Source organism: Malaclemys terrapin, chromosome 6 (genome assembly GCF_027887155.1).
Source record: "Malaclemys terrapin pileata isolate rMalTer1 chromosome 6, rMalTer1.hap1, whole genome shotgun sequence".
NCBI lineage: Eukaryota > Metazoa > Chordata > Testudines > Emydidae > Malaclemys > Malaclemys terrapin.
Genome location: NC_071510.1, coordinates 11,515,952 through 11,538,470, shown reverse-complemented (window position 1 = coordinate 11,538,470; position 22,519 = coordinate 11,515,952). Strand labels below are relative to the sequence as shown.

The following is a 22,519-nucleotide window of genomic DNA, read 5'->3' as shown; positions in this document are numbered from 1 at the left end:
ACCCCTGCCCTATGCAGAGGAAGGTGAACCCCCCCCCCCACCCCCGGATGTCTGCCAATCTGACCTGGGGGGAAATTTCTTCCCGACCCCCAATATGGCAATCAGTTGGACCCTGAGTATGTGGGCAAGACACACCATCCAGACACTTGGCAAAGAATTCTCTGTAGTAACTTGGAGTTCTCCCAGGTTAGTGTCCCATCTCCAGCCTTTGGAGATATTTGCTAAAAGCATTCACAGATGGGCCATATGCCATTGTACCATCCCCTCCGTACACTTATCAAGTTCAGTCTTGTAACTTTTTTGCCCCCACCCCTGGGGAAGGCTGTTCCAGAATTTCACTCCTCTGCTGGTTAGAAATTTTCATCTGATTTCAAGCCTGAACATGTTCAAGACCAGTTTACATCCATTTGATCTAGTGCCAACATTGGCCTTTAACTTAAATAACTCCTCCCTGCCTGATATTTATCCCTGTGATGTATTTATAGAGAGCAATTATATCTCCCCTCAGCCTTCTTTTGGTTAGGCTAAACAAGCCAAGCTCCTTAAATCTCTTCTTGTAAGGCAGGTTCTCCATTCCTCTGATCATCCTTGTAGCCCTTCTCAGCAACCTGTTTTGGTCCAGTTTGAAATCATCTTTCTTAAACATGGGAGACCAGAACTGCACACAGTATGCCAGATGAGATCTCACCTCTGCCATGTACAATGGTACTAACACTTCCCTTTCTCTACTGGAAATACCTCGCCTGATGCGTCCTAGGTCCGCATTAGCCTTTTTCACGGCCACATTATATTGGCGGCTCATAGTCATCCTGTGATCGACTAATACTCCCAGGTCTTTCTCCTCCTCTGTCGCTTCCAACTGATATGTCCCCAGCTTACCGCAAAAATTGTTGTTGTTAGTCCCTGAGCGCATGACCTTGCACTTTGCTCTGTTCAATTTCATCCCAGTTCTATCACTCCATTTTTCAAGATTTTCCAAATCGTCTTGTATAATATTCCAGTCCGCCTCCATATTGGCAATACCAATATGGGTCATTCACAGATTTTATTAGCACATTCCCACTTTTTGTGCCAAGGACATGAATGAAAATATGAAATAAGATTGGTCCCAAGACCGATCCCAGAGGAACTCCACTGGTAACCTTCCCACCCCCACCCCCCCCCAAGCTGGACAGTTCACCTTTCAGAATGACCCACTGTGGTCTCCCCTTTAACCAGTTCCTTATTCACTTTTTGATTCTCATATTAATCCCCATCTTCTCCAATTTAACTAATAATTTCCCATGTGGAACTGTATAAAATGCCTTCCTGAAATCCAGGCAGATTAGAGTTGCTGCTTTTTCTGTGTCTAGAAAATTGGTCATCTTCTCTCAAGTTGGTCTGGAACGATCTACCTTTTGTTGTATTTTATCCCAATTTACCTCTATGTCTTTAATTAGTCTCTCTTTCAAAATTTGTTCTGACCTTGCATACAATTGAGGTCAAATTAATGAGGCTGTAGTTTCCCGGATCACTTTTTTCCCCTTCCTTAACTATAGGTACTGTGCTATATTTGCAATTCTCCAGGCATAGGATAGACCCCTGAGTTTATGGATTCATTAAAAACCCTTGCTATTGGGCTTGCCATTTCCCTATTAAAACATCTGCCAAAAGCTTTGCCCAACAAGCAACTCTCGGATATGCTCAAAGACAGCACCATTTTTTAATATTTTTCATTCCATCTCTCAAAGAATTGAGTGTCTGAGCAAACAAACTGTATTCAGTATTCTCCTCCCAGTCCCATGAAAAGCTTTTCTCTGCTATCATCTGATGGCTTTATTCTACGCTCAGGTGCATGTGCTGAACTGCCATTGGTGTTTAACGTTGTATAGGACTTTCCATGGTGCTCATTTCTATATCTGAGAACCTGGGGTACTTTGTGAATACCCCATAGCAGAGGGGAATTCTTCCTTGCTTTTTACAGCTGGGGATGGAGGCAGAAAGACAGAGAGTATCTTTACTCTGCAGTCAGACGTGTGACTGCCCACCTGTAGACACATACCCCAGCTACCTTTGATCTGGCTAGCACAAATAACAATAGGTGTGAAGCTGTGGCAGCATGGGGAGCCACTCGAGTACATAGCCAGGGCCCTGTAAGGAGCCAAACACATCCCTGGTCTTACACCAACGTGCATACTTAAATCCTGCCCAACGTGGCAGTGTGCCCCAGGTGACCTCTTGAAGTCCCTTCCAGCCCTGCATTTCCATGATTCAGTGAGTCTGGGTCTGTCTTCTTTTGTTTAAATAAAGGCACAGGATACAACAGCATGTCCTAAATATATATTCATTGCCATGTTTTTAGAATATTGGATCATAATTTGCATGTGATTTAGTGGCTACTTTTTGGTTAGTTTTTTCTTGCTGTGCCTTTACACCCCATATTCTTCATAGAAATATGCTTATGATATGAATGTGGCATAACTAAGATATGTTTGATACCAGGGTCGGCTTTAGGCCGATTCCCCTGATTCCAGTGAATCGGGCCCCGCGCCTCAGAGGGCCCCAGAGTGTCCGGAAGAGGGGCCCCGCAAAGTAAGGCCACGGAAGACAACTGCTGCCGAGGAGGGACCCTCCGCCGAAGTGCTGCCGGAAACAGCGGCAACCAATTGAGCTGCCACCGAATTGCCTCCGATATCTTCGGTGTCAGCAAAATCGCTGCCGCTGTCTTCAGCAGCATTTCTGCAGCAGCTCTTTCAAATTGGGCTCTGCACGTCCTAAAGCCGGCCCTGTTTGATACAACATGGGTCATGTGAGATATCATTGGAAAGGTTATGATTTACTGAATGTGATTATCCAATTTGTAGGCCTGTATCATTTCTGTATCGAAAGTTAGGAATATTGGCTATGTAACAATTACAACTGTGCGTATACTTGGGAAACACCCCCCAGACAGCAGGCCATCAGCCTGGATGGGCCATTAGGAAGAAAGAGTAGAGCCCAGGCTGGAAAAGGGTTCTGGTCTGTGAATATGGTGTCTGAAGATTTAAGCTGCAAGCAGGGTAGCTAACCTTCAAGAATTTTTACATCCTGCCCAAAAGCAACATTTAGGGTGAGAAATTACTTTTTGAAACCAGTCTCTTTAAGATCTTAAGCTTAGTATGCATGTTTTGTTTTATTTGCTTAGTAATCTGCTTTGTTCTGTTTGCTATCCCTTATAAACACTTAAAATCTGCCTTTTGTAGTTAATAAACTTGTTTTTGATTATTATAAAACCCAGCTTGTGCCATTTATAATTGGGGGTGGGGGGGCAAGAAGTTGTGCATATCTTCCTCCACATTGAGGGAGGGGGCGAATTTATGAGCTTAGCTGGTATAGATTTCTCTACACCGCAGGACAATATTATTTTGGGTATATACCCCAAAGGAGGTGTGTGCTGGGTGAATCCCCGAGCTGATTCTTCCCACACAGCTGATCTCAGTGTCTCTGTGTCCATTTGCAGCTGGGTGTGTCCCTGCCTGTGCGTGTGCCGGAGAAGGCTTGAGGGCCTGGCACAGCTAAAACAGGGTGAGGAAACCCAGGCTGGTGGAACAGGCGGAACCAGTGAGACCCTAGCACATCAGGTGGCATCCTGAATGGGGGGTCCAACCCGTCACAGGCATGTTTTTAGAATATTGGATCATAATTTGCACATGATTTAGTGCCTACTTTTTGGTGATTTTTTTCTTGCCTACATGAGGTATAGATAAGAACTCATTAGTTGTTTCTTTATCAAAGTGTTGCACTGAGACGGATTTTCAAACCGTAACCTTTCCTGCCTTGACACTGGCATACTGAAAATCTTTTATAAACAGTGGTGAACTAAAAGCAGGCATTAGGTGCAGTACATCAGCTATGCGATGGACTGCTGGCAATTCATCCTGAAAGCCCCAGTGTATCAGAAATCACTTATCATAATACTCCCGATTCAGTTCTGCAATCTGTCATAATGTGCAACTTTTCTCCCCCAAAGCTTCAATTTACATCCAAGGATAACAGTATCTTAAAGCAGATGTGTGCCATTAAGTTATTAGAGCATCAGAACGCTTGGAAGCAGAAGGGACTCAGCAGGTATTAATCTTTGAATCCAAAGGGAATTACTCCACATTCTGTATAGGATGCTTTATCTTCTTACAGACTCAATTAAGTAGCATTACTGCATAGATTCATTTGTCAATGGTAATTTTAAAGATGGGGTACCTTGTAACAGATGGTCTTTTTTCCTTTTCTTTTCTTTTCCAAAGAGTGATGTGTCCTATGCCAGCTGCCAAAGGGAAAAAATAGTCTATGTTCATACCAGCTGAGTTCATACAGTATTCAATATTCTGCATGCGTCCACGGACTGAATAGAGATCAAAAGTCGTATCAGGTGCCAAGCGTGATGGGTCCGCACAATGGGATCCCATGGTGTGAATCCTGGAGATCTGAGCTTTAATTTGGCAGGCAATAGTAGAAATCATAACTGGAGTGACAATGCATTCCTGGATATTGACAGAGCTCAAAGATTTCCTCCTGGGCTAATTGTCTTCTGAGGAGGAGGAGTGCTCCCGGTGGGGAATCCAGGGTGACTGTTTCTAAATTACCTTTCTTTGTAGCGGCAGTAAATGCTAGTGGAAAATTGGCTTAATTTGGCAAGGGTGCACCCTCTGAGGAAGACTGCTAGTATTCATAAATGTTGCTATAGATACTGATAACAAAGCTGAAAGAAAAATGGGAAATATGGTGAAACTAAAGCACCTGAACCTCACTAAGGCCTTGTGTTGTAAGTCCCTTTCTCTCTTCTCTCAACAGATGCAAATCTTTGTTCTTTGTTCCATTGGCCATTCAAGAGAATTGTTAGATAGCTTTAATTAGAAATGTAGTCCTGAAATACTATGGTTTATATTGCACATTTGTTGGCATTACGATATTTTGTCAATGGCTTTTGTTTAAGATGCTGCTACCCGTGATAAGAGACTTGTCATGACTGTGTGTTTTAAAAAGCCAAATAAATAAGTTTGTAATCATAATGGCTGTACAGCCCTTAGGTCATAATCCTGCATGCATATTTAATTTTACACAGGTGTAAGCCCATTAGTTTCAATGGGCCTACTCACTTGTGTAAAATTAAGCTTATGTCTTTGCAGGGTCAAAGTACAGTGTTAGGTAACTCAGAGCTCTGAACGCCAGTTTCACCGACCATGATCTCTTTCAGCATCAGTGATACAGTCCACAACAACAATTCATGAAACAGCTTCTTTTTTCAAATGCCCCCTCTGTGAGCATTGTCCTGTGTGAGGAATGTCTATAGGCCTATAGCACTATCTGAAATGTGGCGCTGTATGAGCACTGCTGTGCTCGGGAAAACATGGACCAAATTCTCCTGCGAGATGGCTTTGACTTTGAACAGGAATATTTTGAAAACCGAAGTCAATTTGGATTATGTCGCATATAGAACCCTGTAATCCTAAATTTACCAAAATCTATTAGATTCTTCTAGCCTGCTTTAATCATACAATCTGCAAACAAGATGGGTGAGGTAATTCTCTCTCTCTCACCAACAGAAGTTGGTCCAATAAAAGATATTACCACACCCACCTTGTCTCTCTAGTATCCTGGGACTGCCATGGCTACAACTGCACTGCATACAATCTGCAAACAAGTTGGTTGCTCCAATTAAAGGGGTAGAAAATGGGCTAATAACAGAAATCTGGATGTCAAGTATCAGGGGGTAGCCGTGTTAGTCTGTATCTACAAAAACAGCAAAGAGTCTGGTGGCGCCTTAAAGACTAACAGATTTATTTGGGCATAAGCTTTCGTGGGTAAAAACCTCACTTGCATCTGAAGCAGTGAGGTTTTTACCCACGAAAGCTTATGCCCAAATAAATCTGTTAGTCTTTAAGGTGCCCCCAGACTCTTTGTTGTTTTTGTAGAAATCTGGATGCAGCCTTAACTGTGCCATCTCCAGGATAACCTAACATCAGAAATGCATTCTTTCCATTTCCAAATTACGTGTCACTGAGTTTCAGGGTTTGGTGTAGTTAGTCTCACAGTGTACTTCCTTCATAGGAATACAGTAGCTGTTCAGGGGTCACAACTAGGCATTTACAGTCCTGATCCTGCAACGAGGTGCATGTCCCATTGACTTCCGCTCACATACACCTCACTGCAGGACTGGAACATAAACTAGGGAAATACAACCTAGATGGAGTTACTGTACGGTGGGTGCAAAACTGGTTGGAAAACCATTCCCAGAGAGTAGTTACCAGTGGTTCACAGTCATGCTGGAAGGGCATAACGAGTGGGGTCCCGCAGGGATCAGTTCTGGGTCCGGTTCTGTGCAATACCTTCATCGGTGATTTAGCTAATGGTATAGAGAGGACACGTATAAAGTTTGTGGACGATACCAAACTGGGAGGGGTTGCAAGTGCTTTGGAGGATAGGATTAAAATTCAAAATAATCTGGACAAACGGTCTGAAGTAAATAGGATGAAATTCAATAAGGACAAATGCAAAGTGCTCCACTTAGGAATTCCTGTGAGTCTCCCATTAAGGTTCCATGTTTGTCACACAGGTCAAGGATTCCGTGACTTTCTGTGACTTCTGCGGCGGCTGGTGTGTCTGCCCCAGGGGCTGCCTGAGCAGCTCGGGCAGCCCCCGGGCCAGGTGCACCAGCTGCTGCTGGGGCAGTCTCGGGCCCCCCCCAGCCCCTAGTAGCAGGAGTTTGGGAGTGTGGGGTGGGAGCTCAGGGCTAGGGATTTGGGTGCCTGGTGGCGCTTACCTGGAGAGGGCCTCCCCTCCCTCAGCCCCTAGCTCCATGTGCTGCCACTGCCAGCAGGCACCACGGTTCCCAGCCAATGGGAGCTGCAGAACCAGGGGTGGGGACGGAGTGAAGACAGCACATGGAGCTCAGGAGCTGGGTAGGGAACCTGCCCCAACCCCACCAACCCTCCTCCCCAGCACCCGTGATGCCCCCCTGCCCCACCCGAGCACCCATGGCGGCCCCTCCCCTAGCACCCGCGGCGCCGCCCCCAGGCTGCGCCCCCCAGGCCACCCCCCCGCCCCCACCTGCACCTGCGGCGTCCCCAGTCAGTCCCCCGAGTTCCCCCACCACAACACACAAGTTTTAGTCAGGGGTACATAGCAAAAGTCATGAACACGTCACGGGCCGTGAATTTTTGTTGATTGCCCATGACCTGTCCGTGACTTTTACTAAAAATACCCATGACTAAAACGTAGCCTTATCTATGATTCTACGTAGCTAAAAGGAATGGGCTAAATTCCATCTCTGTTTGAGTTTATCTGGTGGCAGATGGAGTAAGACAACAGTGCCCTGATTTCTATAATGAAGCCAAGCTTCCCAGGTAGAAGGGCTAAAAGCTTTTTAAAATAAAAGCTCATAACCATTTCTGTTGCCTCCGGTTTAGAGACAGATCCAAACCTTTGCCACTGAATCATCTCTGGCTGGCTGGGGGAATCTGTATGTTTGTTACATTTAAAATTGGCACATAACATTGAGAACTATTAGTAGTCCCATGTAAAGGCACTAAAACGAAGTGTTCTTGTTATTTCCAGCTCCTGTGATTGTGGTGCCACCAAAAAAGATTCATAATCTAACTGGTGCCCAAGTGTACCTGTCCTGTGAAGTGAAGGCAGTTCCCACTCCCATCATCACATGGAGAAAGGTATGCCAACAGTGGATTACATTTTAGCCAAGAGGTTACGCAGAATCTGATGTGTGTAAGACAGAGAAACTGACATGGGGCCAAATCCGCTGTTAATGTAAACTGCCATTGGAACCAGTGTTCACCTGGAGAGAATTTGGCCCATTTCTTTTGCTGTGTTGCCATACCTGATTTCAGATTGTTATATTCATAAATAAAACGGCATTACTTAAAAATGAGACTAGAGGGCAGTAATTCCCTCAACACGTTAGCATGCCCCGTCCGCAAACAGGGGCTATGAACGCCTGCCTCCCCGAGGGGCTTTAAGAATTGAAGTGTTGGTCTCACCAGTTTTGACCAGCACTGAGGTCAGGAGAGCATCTCTGACTTACAGCAGCCCGGGGCCTGGCCTCAGTACATCCCTGCAGGGGAGGAAGGGAATTAATAACCCAAACCCCACTCAGTGCTCAGGTTGAATATTGGACTGGCTTGGCTGGGGGTGATTCTGGGCTGACAGCGAGACTGATGACATCTGTATAAGGAGTCCTTTGAGCAGCACCAGGGGCAGAAAGGAAGAACCTCTGCCTAGGGACTCTGGTTGTGGGAAGGAAATCTCTCTTCCCCCACCTCTAAGGAGCCAGCTCTGGGGCTACAAGGGGGGTGGTCAGAGAGCTAGGGCTTTGGGGATGGCCAGAGGAGTGGGATGCTACGCTCCTGGGAGCTAGGGACAGACCTTGAACAAAGGCAGCTAGGCACTTGTGCCAAAACATTCGAACTAGGGTGCCTAAAGTTAGGCACCGAAACAGAAGGGGCGTAGCGCACCCAGCGATTCCCAAGGGCCCCGCTGGGAGAATGGGGAAGCTAGCCCTCATCCTGCACACCCACCAGTTCCTTAAGGATCCAGATGGAAGGGGCCAGAGGAGCCCCACGCTGCGACACTGGCTGGATGTGTGCAAAGAGAAAAGTCAGAATCTGCCTGCAGCAAGCTGGGGCGAGCAGGGCTACAACCAGCTGCATACCACCGGGTAAGAGGGAGGCACTGCCTCGCGTTGGCTGCTGGTCCTTGACTAGGATCTGCCTCTCGCTCCTCGCAGTAGCTGCAAGAGGTTCTGCTCCATACTCCTTCCCCTCAGTGAGAGCCTCACTCTGAGATGCTGAGGGGAAAGATAATGGCATGTGTTCTTCTGTGACAGGCATCTCTCTGTGGAGCACTGGTGCACATTGCAGAAGCTAGTTGTGACGGGTTGGATCACAGAAACCCCCTTCGGAACTGCCAACTGATGTGCCTAGACTACTTCTGCCCCTGCTTTCCCTGCCATCTTGAGACTCCAACACCCTGTCTTGTTGAGCCAGACACTCCCATCTGCTCCAACCCAGACCCAGGGTCTGAACCACGTGCCCCAAAGCTGCAGACTTAACTGAAAGCAGCTCACAGACGTGTTCCTGTCTTTAACACACAGATGCCCAACTCCCAATGGGGTCCAAACCCCAAATAAATCAGTTTTACCCTGTATAAAGCTTTTCCAGGGTAAACTCAAATTGTTCGCCCTCTATAACACTGATAGAGAGAGATGCACAGCTGTTTGCCCTCCCAGGTATTAATACATACTCTGGGTTAATTAATAAATAAAAAGTGATTTTATTCAATATAAAAATTAGGATTTAAGTGGTTCCAAATAATAGCAGAGAGAACAAAGTGAATTACCAAGTAAAATAAAACACAAATCTAAGGCTAATACAGTAATAAAACTGAATACAGATAAAATCTCACCCTCAGAGATGTTTCAATAAGTTTCTTTCACAGACTGGACGCCTAGTCTGGGCACAGTCCTTTCCCCTGGTACAGCCCTTGTTCCAGCTCAGGTGGCAGCTAGGAGATTTCTCATGATGGTTGCCCCACTTTGTTCTGTTCCACCCACTTGTATATCTTTTGCATAAGGAGGGAATCCTTTGACCCTCTGGGTTCCCACCCCGTCCTTCTCAATGGAAAAGCACCAGGTTAAAGATGGATTCCAGTTCAGCTGACATGATCACATGTCACTGTAAGACTTCATTACCCACTTGCCAGCACACATGTATACAGGAAGACTTACCAGTAAAACAGCCATCTACAGACAATTGTCCTGGTTAATGGGAGCCATCAAGATTCCAAACCACCATTAATGGCCCACACTTTGCATAACTACAATAGGACCTCAGAATTATGTTTCATTTTTCTAGTTTCAGATACAAGAGTGATACATTTATACAAATAGGATGACCACACTCAGTAGATTATAAGCTTTGTACTGATACCTTACAAGAGACCTTTTGCATGAAGCATATTCCAGTTACATAAGATTCACACTCATTAGCATATTTTTATAAAATCATATAGAGTGCGTCACACTAGTAGAGGCAGCAACATGTTGAGCTCAGACCTGCCAAATGCAGAGGCAACACACCGATGAGCATGATGCTTTTAAAGTATTCCATATCTACGTTAACAGTATGCCAATGTCATAAAATCCCACAGGTCACAGAGTCACCCAAGGGAGTTAAACTCCTGGAAGAATTGCCTGGAGACAGAGTAAACATGGCAGTCCAAGTTCGTGGTGGTCCTTCTAAACATGAGAGCACAGGGTGGGTTTTGGTAAGTCCAACAAAGCAAATTGTACTGAGGGCAGAGGTGGAGAAAGAGAGGGGCAGGCTGATTTTGGAAGTTTTTCCGTACAGAAAATACAGTACATTGCAAGTTCCTAGGGGAGACATTTTAAGAGAAGAAACTCAGAAGAGTGATGGAGCAGAGTTTAAAATAGAATGGAAGTTCCTACAATCTATCAGACCTAATTTAAACCTGACATTTTAGTCCTTGTTTTGAAAGAGGAAATCTAAAATCCTTCAGATTTTTCATTCTTATCAAGAATAGATTTATGGCTTCCCTTTTGTGCGTACTGTTCACTTGTTGATAGTGTGATGTTCTCCCCTTTCGTTTTGCCAGATTAACCCGCTGATGAAGGAAGATGAGGGCGTTTACCAATGTCATGCTACCAACATGGTTGGAGAAACACAGGCAGAAGGGAATATTAAAGTCACTGAGCAAAGTAAAAGTAAGAGGACTAACTTCCTAGAATCAGATGACATGATATAGCAGGGTAAGTTCAACGTTACAAATCCACTTCAGTACCGCAGAAGCCTGTTGCCTTTTTTTGCATTCACCTACTCTTGTTGGTCGAAAGATACAGATGTAGAGGAAGCATGGCCTAGAAACAGGGAATCTGGAGGAGCCTGGAGATGGTTAAAGGTTCAAGAATTGGCTCAGGACTATCTTGAATAAGTCATTTTCTTCTGTCTACCTTACTAAACCCATGCTGAAGTGTAGGAAGATAAAAGAAGGGCATTGCAAATTGCTAAATACCTTAGCTTTTTAAAAGCAGATACTGCTGCACTGAATATTTCTGGGTCGATAAGCTTATAAATATCATTGCTGTTTTTAATTCAGCATTTAATGACTGCAGTGTAAATACATACCGTACATGATCAGAATGCTTGACATCTTCAGACCAAAAACCAGCATTTGGTACCATATTCTAAAGATGATGCTAATGTCACATGCTAAGGAGACAGAGCAGACCTCCCTCATCTATGACCAGTCATCTCCTCTCCCCTGTAATATCTTCTCATGTAAATGGATGCAATTCACCCCAGGGCAGAGGGCCAGCACAATACCTGTGCTACACTTTCATCCTTGCGCTGACCCTTTGCACCCTCAGGTGAATCTCACCCAGAGAAAGGAGAGCAGACCCCAAGCAGATAAACAAGTGTGTGACCGTGATTTAAATAAAACAACCAAAAATGTCCTTCTGCTGATAGCTTCATCGTTCCCAGAAGTTTTAGTATAATTCCCCACTGCATTACTCCAATTCTAAACTGGTGCGACTCCATCGATTTCAGTGAACCTTTTGAATAACTGGAGTAACATAGTGGTGGTGAATTGTGCCCAATACGTGACTCTAGCAAGGCGAGGCTGTGAAGCAAAGAGGGTGAACAGTGATCAGTGTCTTGTTGTGCAGAATTTGGCCTGGAAATGCAGCTCTGTGCATGAAAATTAATGCTTATTTCTGGGAGAGATACCCTATGTTTTAGCTGAAAGAGTGGCTTTTATGAAAAAAGATACATCCAGTTTAGCAAATATATTATTCAAAGGTATATATTTTGTGCTAGTTGCAGCCATGGCCACATCTCCATCACAGTTCAGTTTTCTATACAAGTTACTACAAATCCCTGGATAATAATCTCTCAAACTGTGCTTTTTTTCCCTTCTAGGGAGAAGTGATTCAGTCTTCGCTCCAGGGAAACAAAGATTGTCGAGCACAGGCTAAAAACAAGTCAATTAGTGGCTTCCTTGGCTATCTTACATTATAGAATTAGGAAACTGCATTAATATTCTTGTTACGTGGTTAATGACATGTTTTTTGTACATTTTCCTATTTAGATCAATTAGATTATTAAAAATCTGTCGTTTATAACTGGAAAAAATAAGCAATAAAACACTTTTTTTTTTAATCATTTTAAAAATACATACTGTCTTGGGGTTGCTTTTTATTGGCACTCTCAACTGTAACAGTAGGGGGCAGCAATTATGGAAGAGACCATTTAGTGTAATTTCTGCACGTCAGTCTTGGCCTGAAAGACAAATCACAGCAATATAACAATTGTCTTTAAAGCAAGCCACTTCTTAAGAAAAAAAAGCGGAGCATTTAATGGAGCTTTGGCAATTGTTGCTTTTGGGTGCATCCAGTCACTAGAACATGACTAACTAGAACACCGTGTTTTGAAGAGGTTTCTAGTCAGAAATGGATAGCTTCCAATGTCTAAAACAGATATGGGTAGCCCTGATTATATGAGCCCAGTACTCAGTCTACTGAGAAGGGTGCCACAGTGATTCATTAGATTCCAAGGCCAGACGTGGCAGCCGTGTTAGTCTGTATCCACAAAAACAACAAGGATTCCGGTGGCACCTTAAAGACTAACAGATTTATTTGGGCATAAGATTTCGTGGGTAAAAAACCCACATCTTCAGATGCATGGAGACAGAAAAGACCACTGTGATTCTCTAGACTGCCAAGGGTAGCAGAAATAATGTGACTTCACTGCACTTCTGAGCAAAGCAGAGATTCTGAGCAAATGGACTCCACCCCAACATACTGTGGTATAAGAGAGCAGAGATAGGTTCCTATGCAACAGCCACATCCCCTGACCCTTTTCAGATAACCCTTGTGTGTTCTCTGTCTCACACGAGTCATTCAATAATTAACACTAGGTGGCCCAGTCACTAGTGAGTGACACTGGCCCTCTGCAGCGGTTCTGCACTTGAGTAATGCACCACGTGAGACTTATGTGATGCATGAAATCCATGCTGTACATCAGTAAAGTCCAGTATGAGTGATGCACAGGCTGCATGCCGAGTCTCTGCACGAGGACAGAAGTCACTCTGGTCTGCGTTAGCCAGGGTTTTAAAAATCCTCTAATACAGCACATACAGCAGTAGGTTTTTGTGGCTACAGACTAACACGGCTACCCCCGATACGTTAGTAGCACACTGTCATTATCCTGTTCTGGACCAGAACCACTTTTTAACACCAAAAAATCCCAAAACAGTCGGTTCCAAAGTGGCGCACACAATGAGATGTGTGCACATGGCTTATTGCCTTAATATTTTAGCAATGAAAACCGATCCGCTAGCCTGTTTCAGCTCAGAACCACTTTTTGAGACCAATAAGGATTCAGAACACCAGGTTCTGAAGTGCATCAGGATTAAATTTGCACCTATACTCCAATACCTTGTGGATAATACTTAAATAATGAGAACTGATTAGTAGCACACTATCATTAACCTGACCCAGATCCACTTCTTAACACAAGTAAGGACCTAGGACTGTCGGTTCTGAAGTGGCTAAGGGTGACCAAAATGATTCACATAATACACATGAGAATAACGGTATACTTTCAAGTGCCCCTTGTGACGGTGCTGCCCGTGGGAGCCAGCTGAGGTCACTCAATCAGGGTGAACTGCAAACAAAACGGGGCAGACAAACCCCAAACGCTGGTGGTTATTCCAATACTTAGATTTATCAACCAGCACAAAACAGCTTCTATAGTACCTCACTGGTTACTCAGAAGTCCAAACAACGCAGCCTCAGGTACCCAGCCTCAGGCCTCCGTCCAGACACACCTGTCAGATATGATGATGATTACTGAAAATCTGACTTCATCATATAAAAGAAAAGGTTCTTCCAATCCTAAAGGATCAGCCACATACCCAAGATACACACTATAGTCAATTCTTATTAACTAAGCTAAAATTTATTAAAAAAGAAAAGAGAGTGTTGGTTAAAAGATCAATATACAGACAGACTTGAATTCAATTCTTGAGGTTCAGATACATAGCAGAGGTGAGCTTGTAGTTGCCAAAAGTCCTTTTAGAAATAGTCCATAGGTTATAGTCCAATGTCCATATTCAGGGTGGCTCCAGTCAATGACTGGGGATCTCAATCCTTGTGGCTTAAGGTTTCCCCCTCTTGAAACCCAAAGCAGATGTGAGATGCAGCAGGATTGTGTCCCAGGGTTCTTATACGTTTCCAGCAGCCTTTCGGCCTGAGAAAACAATAGGCTTAATTCTCCTTCCAAATATCCTGGCAATTAGCACAGGGTAATTTATCCATTAAACAGTTCAGATACAGGTTACCACAACCTTCAAAGAGGCATATAGACAATAATACTATTTCACTCAAGTATCATCATAAATGTTAATATTCCTTTTTGATCTTCGAATTAAAGTTACAGCAATAGACAAGACTTGTTTGCTTACATCACAAGACCTGAGCAAACATCTACCCTTGAGATCTCTAACAATGCAGACTTGCACTTCAAAGCTCTATTCATTTGCATATCTTCCTAACCAGTTCCTACAATTCACCCATGGGTCAGGTCAGTCTGAGTTAATTAACTCTTTCTGGCCCTGTCATCTTTCAGTGAAATATTATTTTACACTCAAAACATCACACCCCTTATAGGAAATAATACCTTTATGAATAGAAGTGCGTGGGACATTCTGTTCCAAGATAGCACAGGGGACCAGAATGATACACATAATACAACCAACTGAGAATAATGCTATAGTATGGAAATCCTCTTCTGAATGCACCTTCAAATGGCGATTCTGTGTAATTAATTCCCTTTATGAACAGAACCACCCAGAACACTTAGGCCTTGGCTACACTTACCAGCTAGTTCGACGGCTGGAAATCGAAGTTCTGGGTTCGACTTATCGCGTCTAGTCTGGACGCGATAAGTCGAACCCGGAAGTGCTCGCCGTCGACTGCGGTACTCCAGCTCGGCGAGAGGAGTACCGCGGAGTCGACGGGGGAGCCTGCCTGCCGCGTGTGGACCGAGGTAAGATCGAACTAAGGTACTTCGAACTTCAGCTACGTTATTCACGTAGCTGAAGTTGCGTACCTTAGTCCGAATTGGGGGGGGTAGTGTAGACCAAGCCTGAGTTCCAAAGCAGCACAAGGAACCAAAAGGACGGACGTAATACAACTAACTAAGAATGGCATAATATTGCTGGAAAAAATGCCCAAATCGACCTTTCTTTACACATTCCAGTCAATAAAGTGACGGATTATTGATTCAAAACATCTGGACCTGTATATAGCTGAAGTGAAGGGAGAATAAAAAGAACGCATAGGTCTATAGAATACAGAGCCAAGTTAGAAACATGTAACCCTTGAAAAACTCAGCTAAAACCGACGTTTAATGCCGTACCACCTTCTGTGAAATGAAATGCTGCAGATTATTTGCAATTTGTAGAAGTATTAGCCTATTGTTTTTGTCGTGATTCCTATTGTTGGTAGTAGTAAGAGTAGTAGTTTATACGGTATTTCCATATAGTCTAAAAAAGTGGGGCTAAAAAGGCTTTACCCTAGGTCTTGGTCTAAATACGAAATATTTTCCTGATGGACGCATTTCACACATATATTTTTGTTTTGTTGGTATAGGGAACCGTATTATATAGGTTCTATGCAACAATCTAATTGGGTTTTTTTAAATCAAAACAAGTTTTTAATACTGTTTTCCCTTTTCTTAACTTGAATATAGTGAGGCCTAAATTGTATTTTGAACACAAGAAAGTGATAAACTAGCTTTATTTTCACAAGTAGGCCTATATTGCAAACGTTTTGGAATTGCTATTTGCCTGTTCACTTCAACTGTTTGCTGTGATTTTAAACAATCATTAACACACAAGTACAGAGCAAAAAAAGTTTCACAACTTTTCTATCGGCCCACATCTACTGCCTTGTTAGTTTAATAAAATATTTTTACTTGCAATTCAAACAACTTCTGTACAGAACTAGCAGTGAACCTGGTGAAAGAGTAAACAGCCATAAAGAACTATTGAAATCTTGATGGCTTAAAGAACCGCAAAGAATATATCTCCTCAATATTTATTCCACTCTGTATGCATCCGAAGAAGTGGGCTGTAGTCCACGAAAGCTTATGCTCTTAATAAATTTGTTAGTCTCTAAGGTGCCATAAGTACTCCTGTTCTTTTTGCGGATACAGACTAACACGGCTGCTACTCTGAAAAAAGAACCCCTTGTATACCATCAAAAAACAGTTTTTATTAGACATCTCAGGGTGACAGATGTCAACAGCTGCCAGTGGAGAGCTGGGAATTGAGTTGCATAAGAACTATATGTTTCCAAGTTGAAATGGGTCAAGTGAGTAGGCCTGCCTGTAGAACAAATGCATAAGATCATTCATGATTAATTTCTTAGTGTTTACATCAACTGTTATTAAACCAAAAGGGGTCAAAAACCTGAACTAGTCACTTTGAAAATAAAAAACATTGAATTCAATGGCAAAAAAATCTTCCTTGACACAGAGTTAAGCTTGCCCAGAAAGGAGTCCAGTCCTAGCAGCTGAGGCTACCAAAGTGCCATCGAGCAGCTGCTAGAGCCCAGCCCGAAACGCTGAGCTGCCAGGGACAGCAGTGGTAAATGGTGCTTCCCCTTGGAGGAGCACCCACCAGTTGAGAACCTCTGCCTTATTCCCTTCCAGGGGATCGAGACACCCACCGTCCCTGAGCACTGTGATCTGTAACAAACGTGAACTAAGAGGCAGGTTGTAGTAGACTGGGCAGAGAGCAAATAAAGCTATTTACAAGCAGGTATTGCAGATTGGTCACTTAGAGCGGAGCACCGGGTAAAACACGGACTGGAAAGCCGGGCAAAGAGAGTGGTAATAAAGGCATTGATGTTCCTCCCAGGTACTGAGAAATGAACATGAGAGCTAAAGCCAGCACAAAGCAAACACCAGGAACCACATGAGAAGTATGTCCTCACGTTCTTCAACAGGAATTCTAGAGCAGAGAACATGGCTTTTGGCAGAATAATGAATAACTTTAAACTGTCTCCATGACCCATTAACCCTCCCGCCAGTTCCCCCCCTTCCCTCCTGAACTGGAGGGGAGTTAACAGGCCACCTAATCTTGAATGGTCCCTTGAAATATGTGTTATCTAAATCATAGAATCGTAGGACTGGAAATGACCTCGAGAAGTCATCTAGTCCAGTCCCCTGCCCTCAGGGCAGGACTAAGTATTATCAAGACCATCCCTGACAGGTGTTTGTCCAACTTGCTCTTAAAAATCCCTAATGATGGAGATTCCACAACCCCCCTAGGCAATTTATTCCAGTTCTTAACCACCATGACAGGAAGTTTAGCATAAGTTTATTTTTGAAACTCCCCAGGAAATGAGTATTGTAAAAGGGCCCAGGAGCATTTCTATGATTTAAGGGTCTGTCCATGTTTTCATTTATGAACCCTGTTGTTCAGTATTTCTGACTTCACTATTAAAATTTGCTGCAGGCTGAAACCTGGCACACAAGCACAGATCCTAGGATTGAAAAAGTTCACATTAAAATTATATGTGTCAAACCATGTCTGAGTTTTAGTGACATTATTGCGAACAAAAAACATGTACACACTATGTTGAGTTGAAAGACAAATTTGGGAATGGGGTGAAGGGGTGTTGAATTCAGAGTGTATGGACACTCAGAGGAGCTATATTATTATGGACCTTTTAGATAATTTGCCCACTGAAATTGGCAGAACATTTAGGATTCTGATTGATCTAGTTCCCCCTCCCAATCCAAGTTGAACAATTCTCCAAAAAGCAGCTACTTTGTGCTGGAGTCACTTTACTGACACGAACAGTCTGATATTCTCTTCATACCAAGAGAGCATACCTGACCCAGAGCGTTAAGATTCTGCATATTGGCACGCTTCCAAAGCATGGTAAACTTTCTCATTGTTGCTTTAGTTAGTAGAGTCACCTAAAGCACCCAAATTAATTTGCCCAACCACTTTAGTAATATATATGAATTAAACACCCCTCCACCCCATTCCCAAATTTGTCTTTGAACTCAGCACAGTGTGTACATATTTTTTTGCTCGCAATCATGTCACTAAAACTCAGACATGGTTTGACAGGCTCCACGGCACATAAAGCCTAGAATTCTTACCAGGCATTTCATACAAACAGCTCTTTCGGAGTTGTTAATGTATAGTTAAGAATATTACGCCAGGAATGAGGATTATGGACCTGAATACTATGGGTTGTGGCAGAGCTCTGACCTTGTCCCCGGGGGTCCTGCACTTCTAGGCGGTATATACTAGCCTCAGTGGCTCTCTGTGACCCTCCACGTAGCCCTTCTCTCTCTCTAGGGCCAGGTTTACAGTCTACTGAGGCCTTTTCATCATAAGCCAGCAAGGAGGTTGGTGAGAGAACTCCCAGTCTCTGTTGTCCCTAGGGCTTGTTTTAGAACAGTTTAGCCTCCTGACCTGACAGGGGCCTGACTTCCCCTCCCAGGAGGTGTTCCTGTAGTGGTGGGTTGGGGGGACCTGGGCCCACCCTCTACTCCAGGTTCCAGCCCAGGGACCCTAATGGTAGCAGCTGTTGGCAGCCAACCTTTCACTGCCAGAGTTGCTACATTTCCCTGGGCCACTTCCCCACAGCTCTCCTGCTTCTCCCTTCTTCACCCTTACCTTAGGGCTCCCTTATCAATAACTTGAGGGTGCCTTCATTAACCAGCCCTTCAGCCGCACTGCCTCTCCTCTGCCTGACTGGAGTGAGCCCTTTTTATAGTATCCGCGGGGCCTTAATTAGAGTCAGGTGGTCACATTAGCTTAATGGCCTCACCTGACTCTTTGCAGGTTAATTGGAGTCCGGTGTTCTCATTAGCCTGGAGCAGCCCCTGCTCTGGTCAGTCAGGGAACAGAAAACTGTTAATCCAGTGGCCAGTATATCTGCCTTTTGCTATTCTGCTGTTCCCATCTGGCCTGGATCTATCACAGGGTCTAAATACCAATACTAAGAGGGGTGAACTGGAGTGCCAGGCATTGAATGAGGCTATTGTCACTATAGGCATCATGGAAACTTGGTGGAATGATAATAATGGGGGATAGTAATACCAGCATCTCACGTTCTGGGGTGCAATCAAGACCCATGAGGAGTTGTGTCATTACCTGCCCTGTAACCCAGGGTGCCTTGAAAGGCTCTGCTGCTGTAGGGCCCTTGGCTGGATGCTCCTAGCCAGCAGACAAGCCTGCACGGAGTGTCTGGGTGATCAGCAGCCTGCCTGTAACACCTCAGCACTGCTCTGGCCTCCGCCAGCCTTGGTTACACCTGGACGATGATCCCAACAGCCCTCGGCCCCAATTTTCCTGGTATGTTTGTAATTTTGAATTTGTCCTCCATACATACCCCACACAACCCTATTAATGGTCAGGATGTTATTAGCTTTCTATTGCTATCTTGCATGACACCTTTTAATGCAAGTTATTACATTAGTGAGTTGGGGGTACACTGAACGGGTCAGGCCAGCTAACACTCATTAGCAGATACCAGTGAACTTCTTGCATTGGGATACTGTTAGGGTCACACAAGGTACAAAATATATTGGAAGGACAGGGTAGGTCACACTGGTGGGGGAGTAGCACTATATGTGAAAGAAAACAGAGTTAAATAAAGTAAAAATCTTCAATGAATCAAACTGTACCCTAGAGTCTCTGTGGATAGAAATCCCATGCTCGAACAAAAAGAGTATAGCCATAGGAATCTACTACTGATCACCTGAGCAGGATGATGACGGTGTTTGTGAATGCTCAGGGAATTAGAGAGGCTACAAAAGCAGGAAGCACAATAATAATGGTTGATTTCAACTATCCTCATATTGGCCGAGTAAATTTAACCTTGGCGCATGATGCAGAGAGAGAATTTCTACACACCATTAATGGCTGGTTCTTGGAGCAGCTAGTCCTGGAACCCACAACGGGGGAGACAATTCTCGATTTAGTCCAAAGTGGAGCACAGAGCCAACCTGAGTCAGAAAAGGAGCCAGAATTTAACAATGTACGTTGCCAAAGAGTCACAGTAATACGTCAGCAGCCCCCCATCAGCTCCCCAACCCTGGGATCGGCGGCGGCAGTTCAGCGGCAGGTCCTTCGCTCCTAGAGGGAGTGAGGGACCTGCCGCCCCCGAATTGCCGCAGGTGCCGCCCCTCTCCCTTGGCCGCTCCAAGCACCTGCTTGTTAAGCTGATGCCTGGAGCCGGCCCTGCGTGTTAACTACTTTTTTAGAAGATAAACATTCATTTTGAAAAATAATTTTTTGCAAATAATCTGCCCAGTGGATTTGCTTTGGGTGTTATGATTGGGAAAGCTTTCTAATATCAAAAGTCACATTTTTTAAATACCTACTGACTATACAAAGTAGCTGGTTTTCATATTTTCTTTAGGTTGTAGCAGCAGCCTGAAATAAGCAACCTACCATTAGAAGGTGAAGTTCTGGCCCTGCTGAAACCTCCTATTGACTTCACTGGATTTCACTCTTGATATACGTGTGAAATTCACCCAGGCATGGAGGCCCATGCAAAACCTTCAGCACCATTTACATGCATTCCATGGTGGGGCTGGGGCTGTTAGGGGACAGGAGCCAGGATAGAAGGCTGCAGACAGATTCCTGATTTACACAGATCCAGTGGTCCTACCACCCATAGCACACACTTCTGTTGATTTCCAGAGTTGTCAGGGGTCAGGACACTGCACAGAAGTGCAGGTACATTTGCTAAGTCACCCTCAGGAACTAGAGACAGGTGCAAAGGGGTCCAGCAGAGAGACGCTACCCTTTGCCATCCAGTTAAACCCAGGAGGAAGCTTCGGATGAGGCTTATGTTTTGCTGTTCCTAAGGACTAAAGGAAAGCCAATAATAGATGGGTAGCGGAGACACACGGACGTGCCTGCATTTGGGGGTCTAAATAGGCCTGCCAAAACTACTGTCTTTCTGCTCCAAACTACTGTTTGCCCATTTCTCTAGGGAATGTTGATCAACCTGTTTTTTTTTCCTGACGTTGAGTTCAACAAGGCATGGTATGGGCAAAGCTCCCATGAAATCTGCCAGGGACTGATAGATGTGTGTTTCAAAACAGTTGAGGCACAAAAACATTGAGAGCTTCTTTTCCCCTATTCTCCGAGTACTGGCAATCCACACCAGGATGCCCCCAGAACTGGTTACTGACTGCGTGCAATTAATCCAGTCTCACGACTAAAATATCATTCTCAAGTTTGTCTAACACCGTCTGTTGGTTTTTCAAGAGTTTTAGTGTTAAAATGCCATTCCTAAGGCCACTTCGGCTTGTTCCAGCATATTTTTATTCTCTGTGCTGCTTTGGGAATGTTCCATGTGGTTTTAATAAAGTTGTTTAGAACCCCAAACTGGCACTTGGAAGTGGGTTTGAAACAGGTTTTTTGCCATACAGTGTTGTGCTCAGTTACTTGTACTATGTGTATAATTATGGTCCCCTGTGCTGCCCCGGAACTGTGTGTTTTTTGGTGGTTCTACTCATAAAGTATTTATTGCCTAAAACGGGCACTTGAAGATGGGTTCGGACAAGGTTTTATGTAGTACTGTGTTATTCTCAGTTAGATGTATTCTGTATATCATTTTTGTCCCTTATGCCACCATTTTGTCTGTGTACCTGGTTCTTTATGGTGTTAAAAATGGCTCTGGGCTGGAACAGGATAATAACAATGTTATTAGTTCATTCTCATTCCAAAAATATTGTTAAGTGTTTTTAACAATATCGGCTGTGTTTCACAGCAACTTTATTTATTAAAATGTCTTTCTGGGATGTTCCGGAATATTTTTGTTCCCTGTGCTGCCTCAGAACTGAGTCTTCCGCGAGGCTCTATTTGTAAAGGTATTTATTGCCCAGAACAGGCCCTAGAAGGTGGGTTTGGAAGAGGTTTTCTGTGGTATAGAGTTATTCTTAGTTACTTGGAAGCTGTGTATCATTTTGGTCCCCTGTACCGCCTCATAACGATGGTCTGGGTCATTATTGCTGTTTAAAAAAAAATGGTTCTGGGACAGATCGAGTTAATGACTGTGCTACTAATCAATTTTCATTACCCTGAGGACAATATTTTAGTAACGAAAACCGATTAGTAGCGCACTTTCATTCACCAAGTCTGGCCCATAACCACTTAACAATGTGTTTTTAGTCTGTTCTCATTACTAAAATATTGTTCCAAGCTGTGTAACAGTAACTGCTTTTTTTTTTTTTTTTTTTTTGGCAAGAATTCTACTTATTAAAATGCCATTCCAGGCTGGTCCAGCTTTTACACCATACCTCAATGCATTGCCTTTGCTAATGACTATCAATGTATCTGAAACGTGGTGTTCTCTGAGTTCAAGGGCAGTATTGTTTTTTTACTCTTACTTACTCCCTCCTCTCTGTTGTTACAGTAGCCCCGTAAGTTA

The 22,519-nt window shown here is 44.0% G+C and overlaps 1 protein-coding gene across 1 annotated transcript in view; it reads left to right on the top strand.

Annotated features, from left to right (window-relative positions):
* IGFBPL1 (insulin like growth factor binding protein like 1) overlaps positions 1 to 12,217 on the top strand; it is a 30,503-nt gene extending 18,286 nt beyond the window's left edge. The window contains exons 2-5 of the mRNA XM_054031228.1: positions 7,570 to 7,679; positions 10,174 to 10,290; positions 10,639 to 10,792; positions 11,964 to 12,217. Of these exons, the coding sequence (XP_053887203.1) occupies positions 7,570 to 7,679; positions 10,174 to 10,290; positions 10,639 to 10,788 (377 nt within the window). The 3' untranslated portion in view covers positions 10,789 to 10,792; positions 11,964 to 12,217. The remainder of the gene's footprint in view (positions 1 to 7,569; positions 7,680 to 10,173; positions 10,291 to 10,638; positions 10,793 to 11,963) is intronic.
* Positions 12,218 to 22,519: the final 10,302 nt, after the last annotated feature.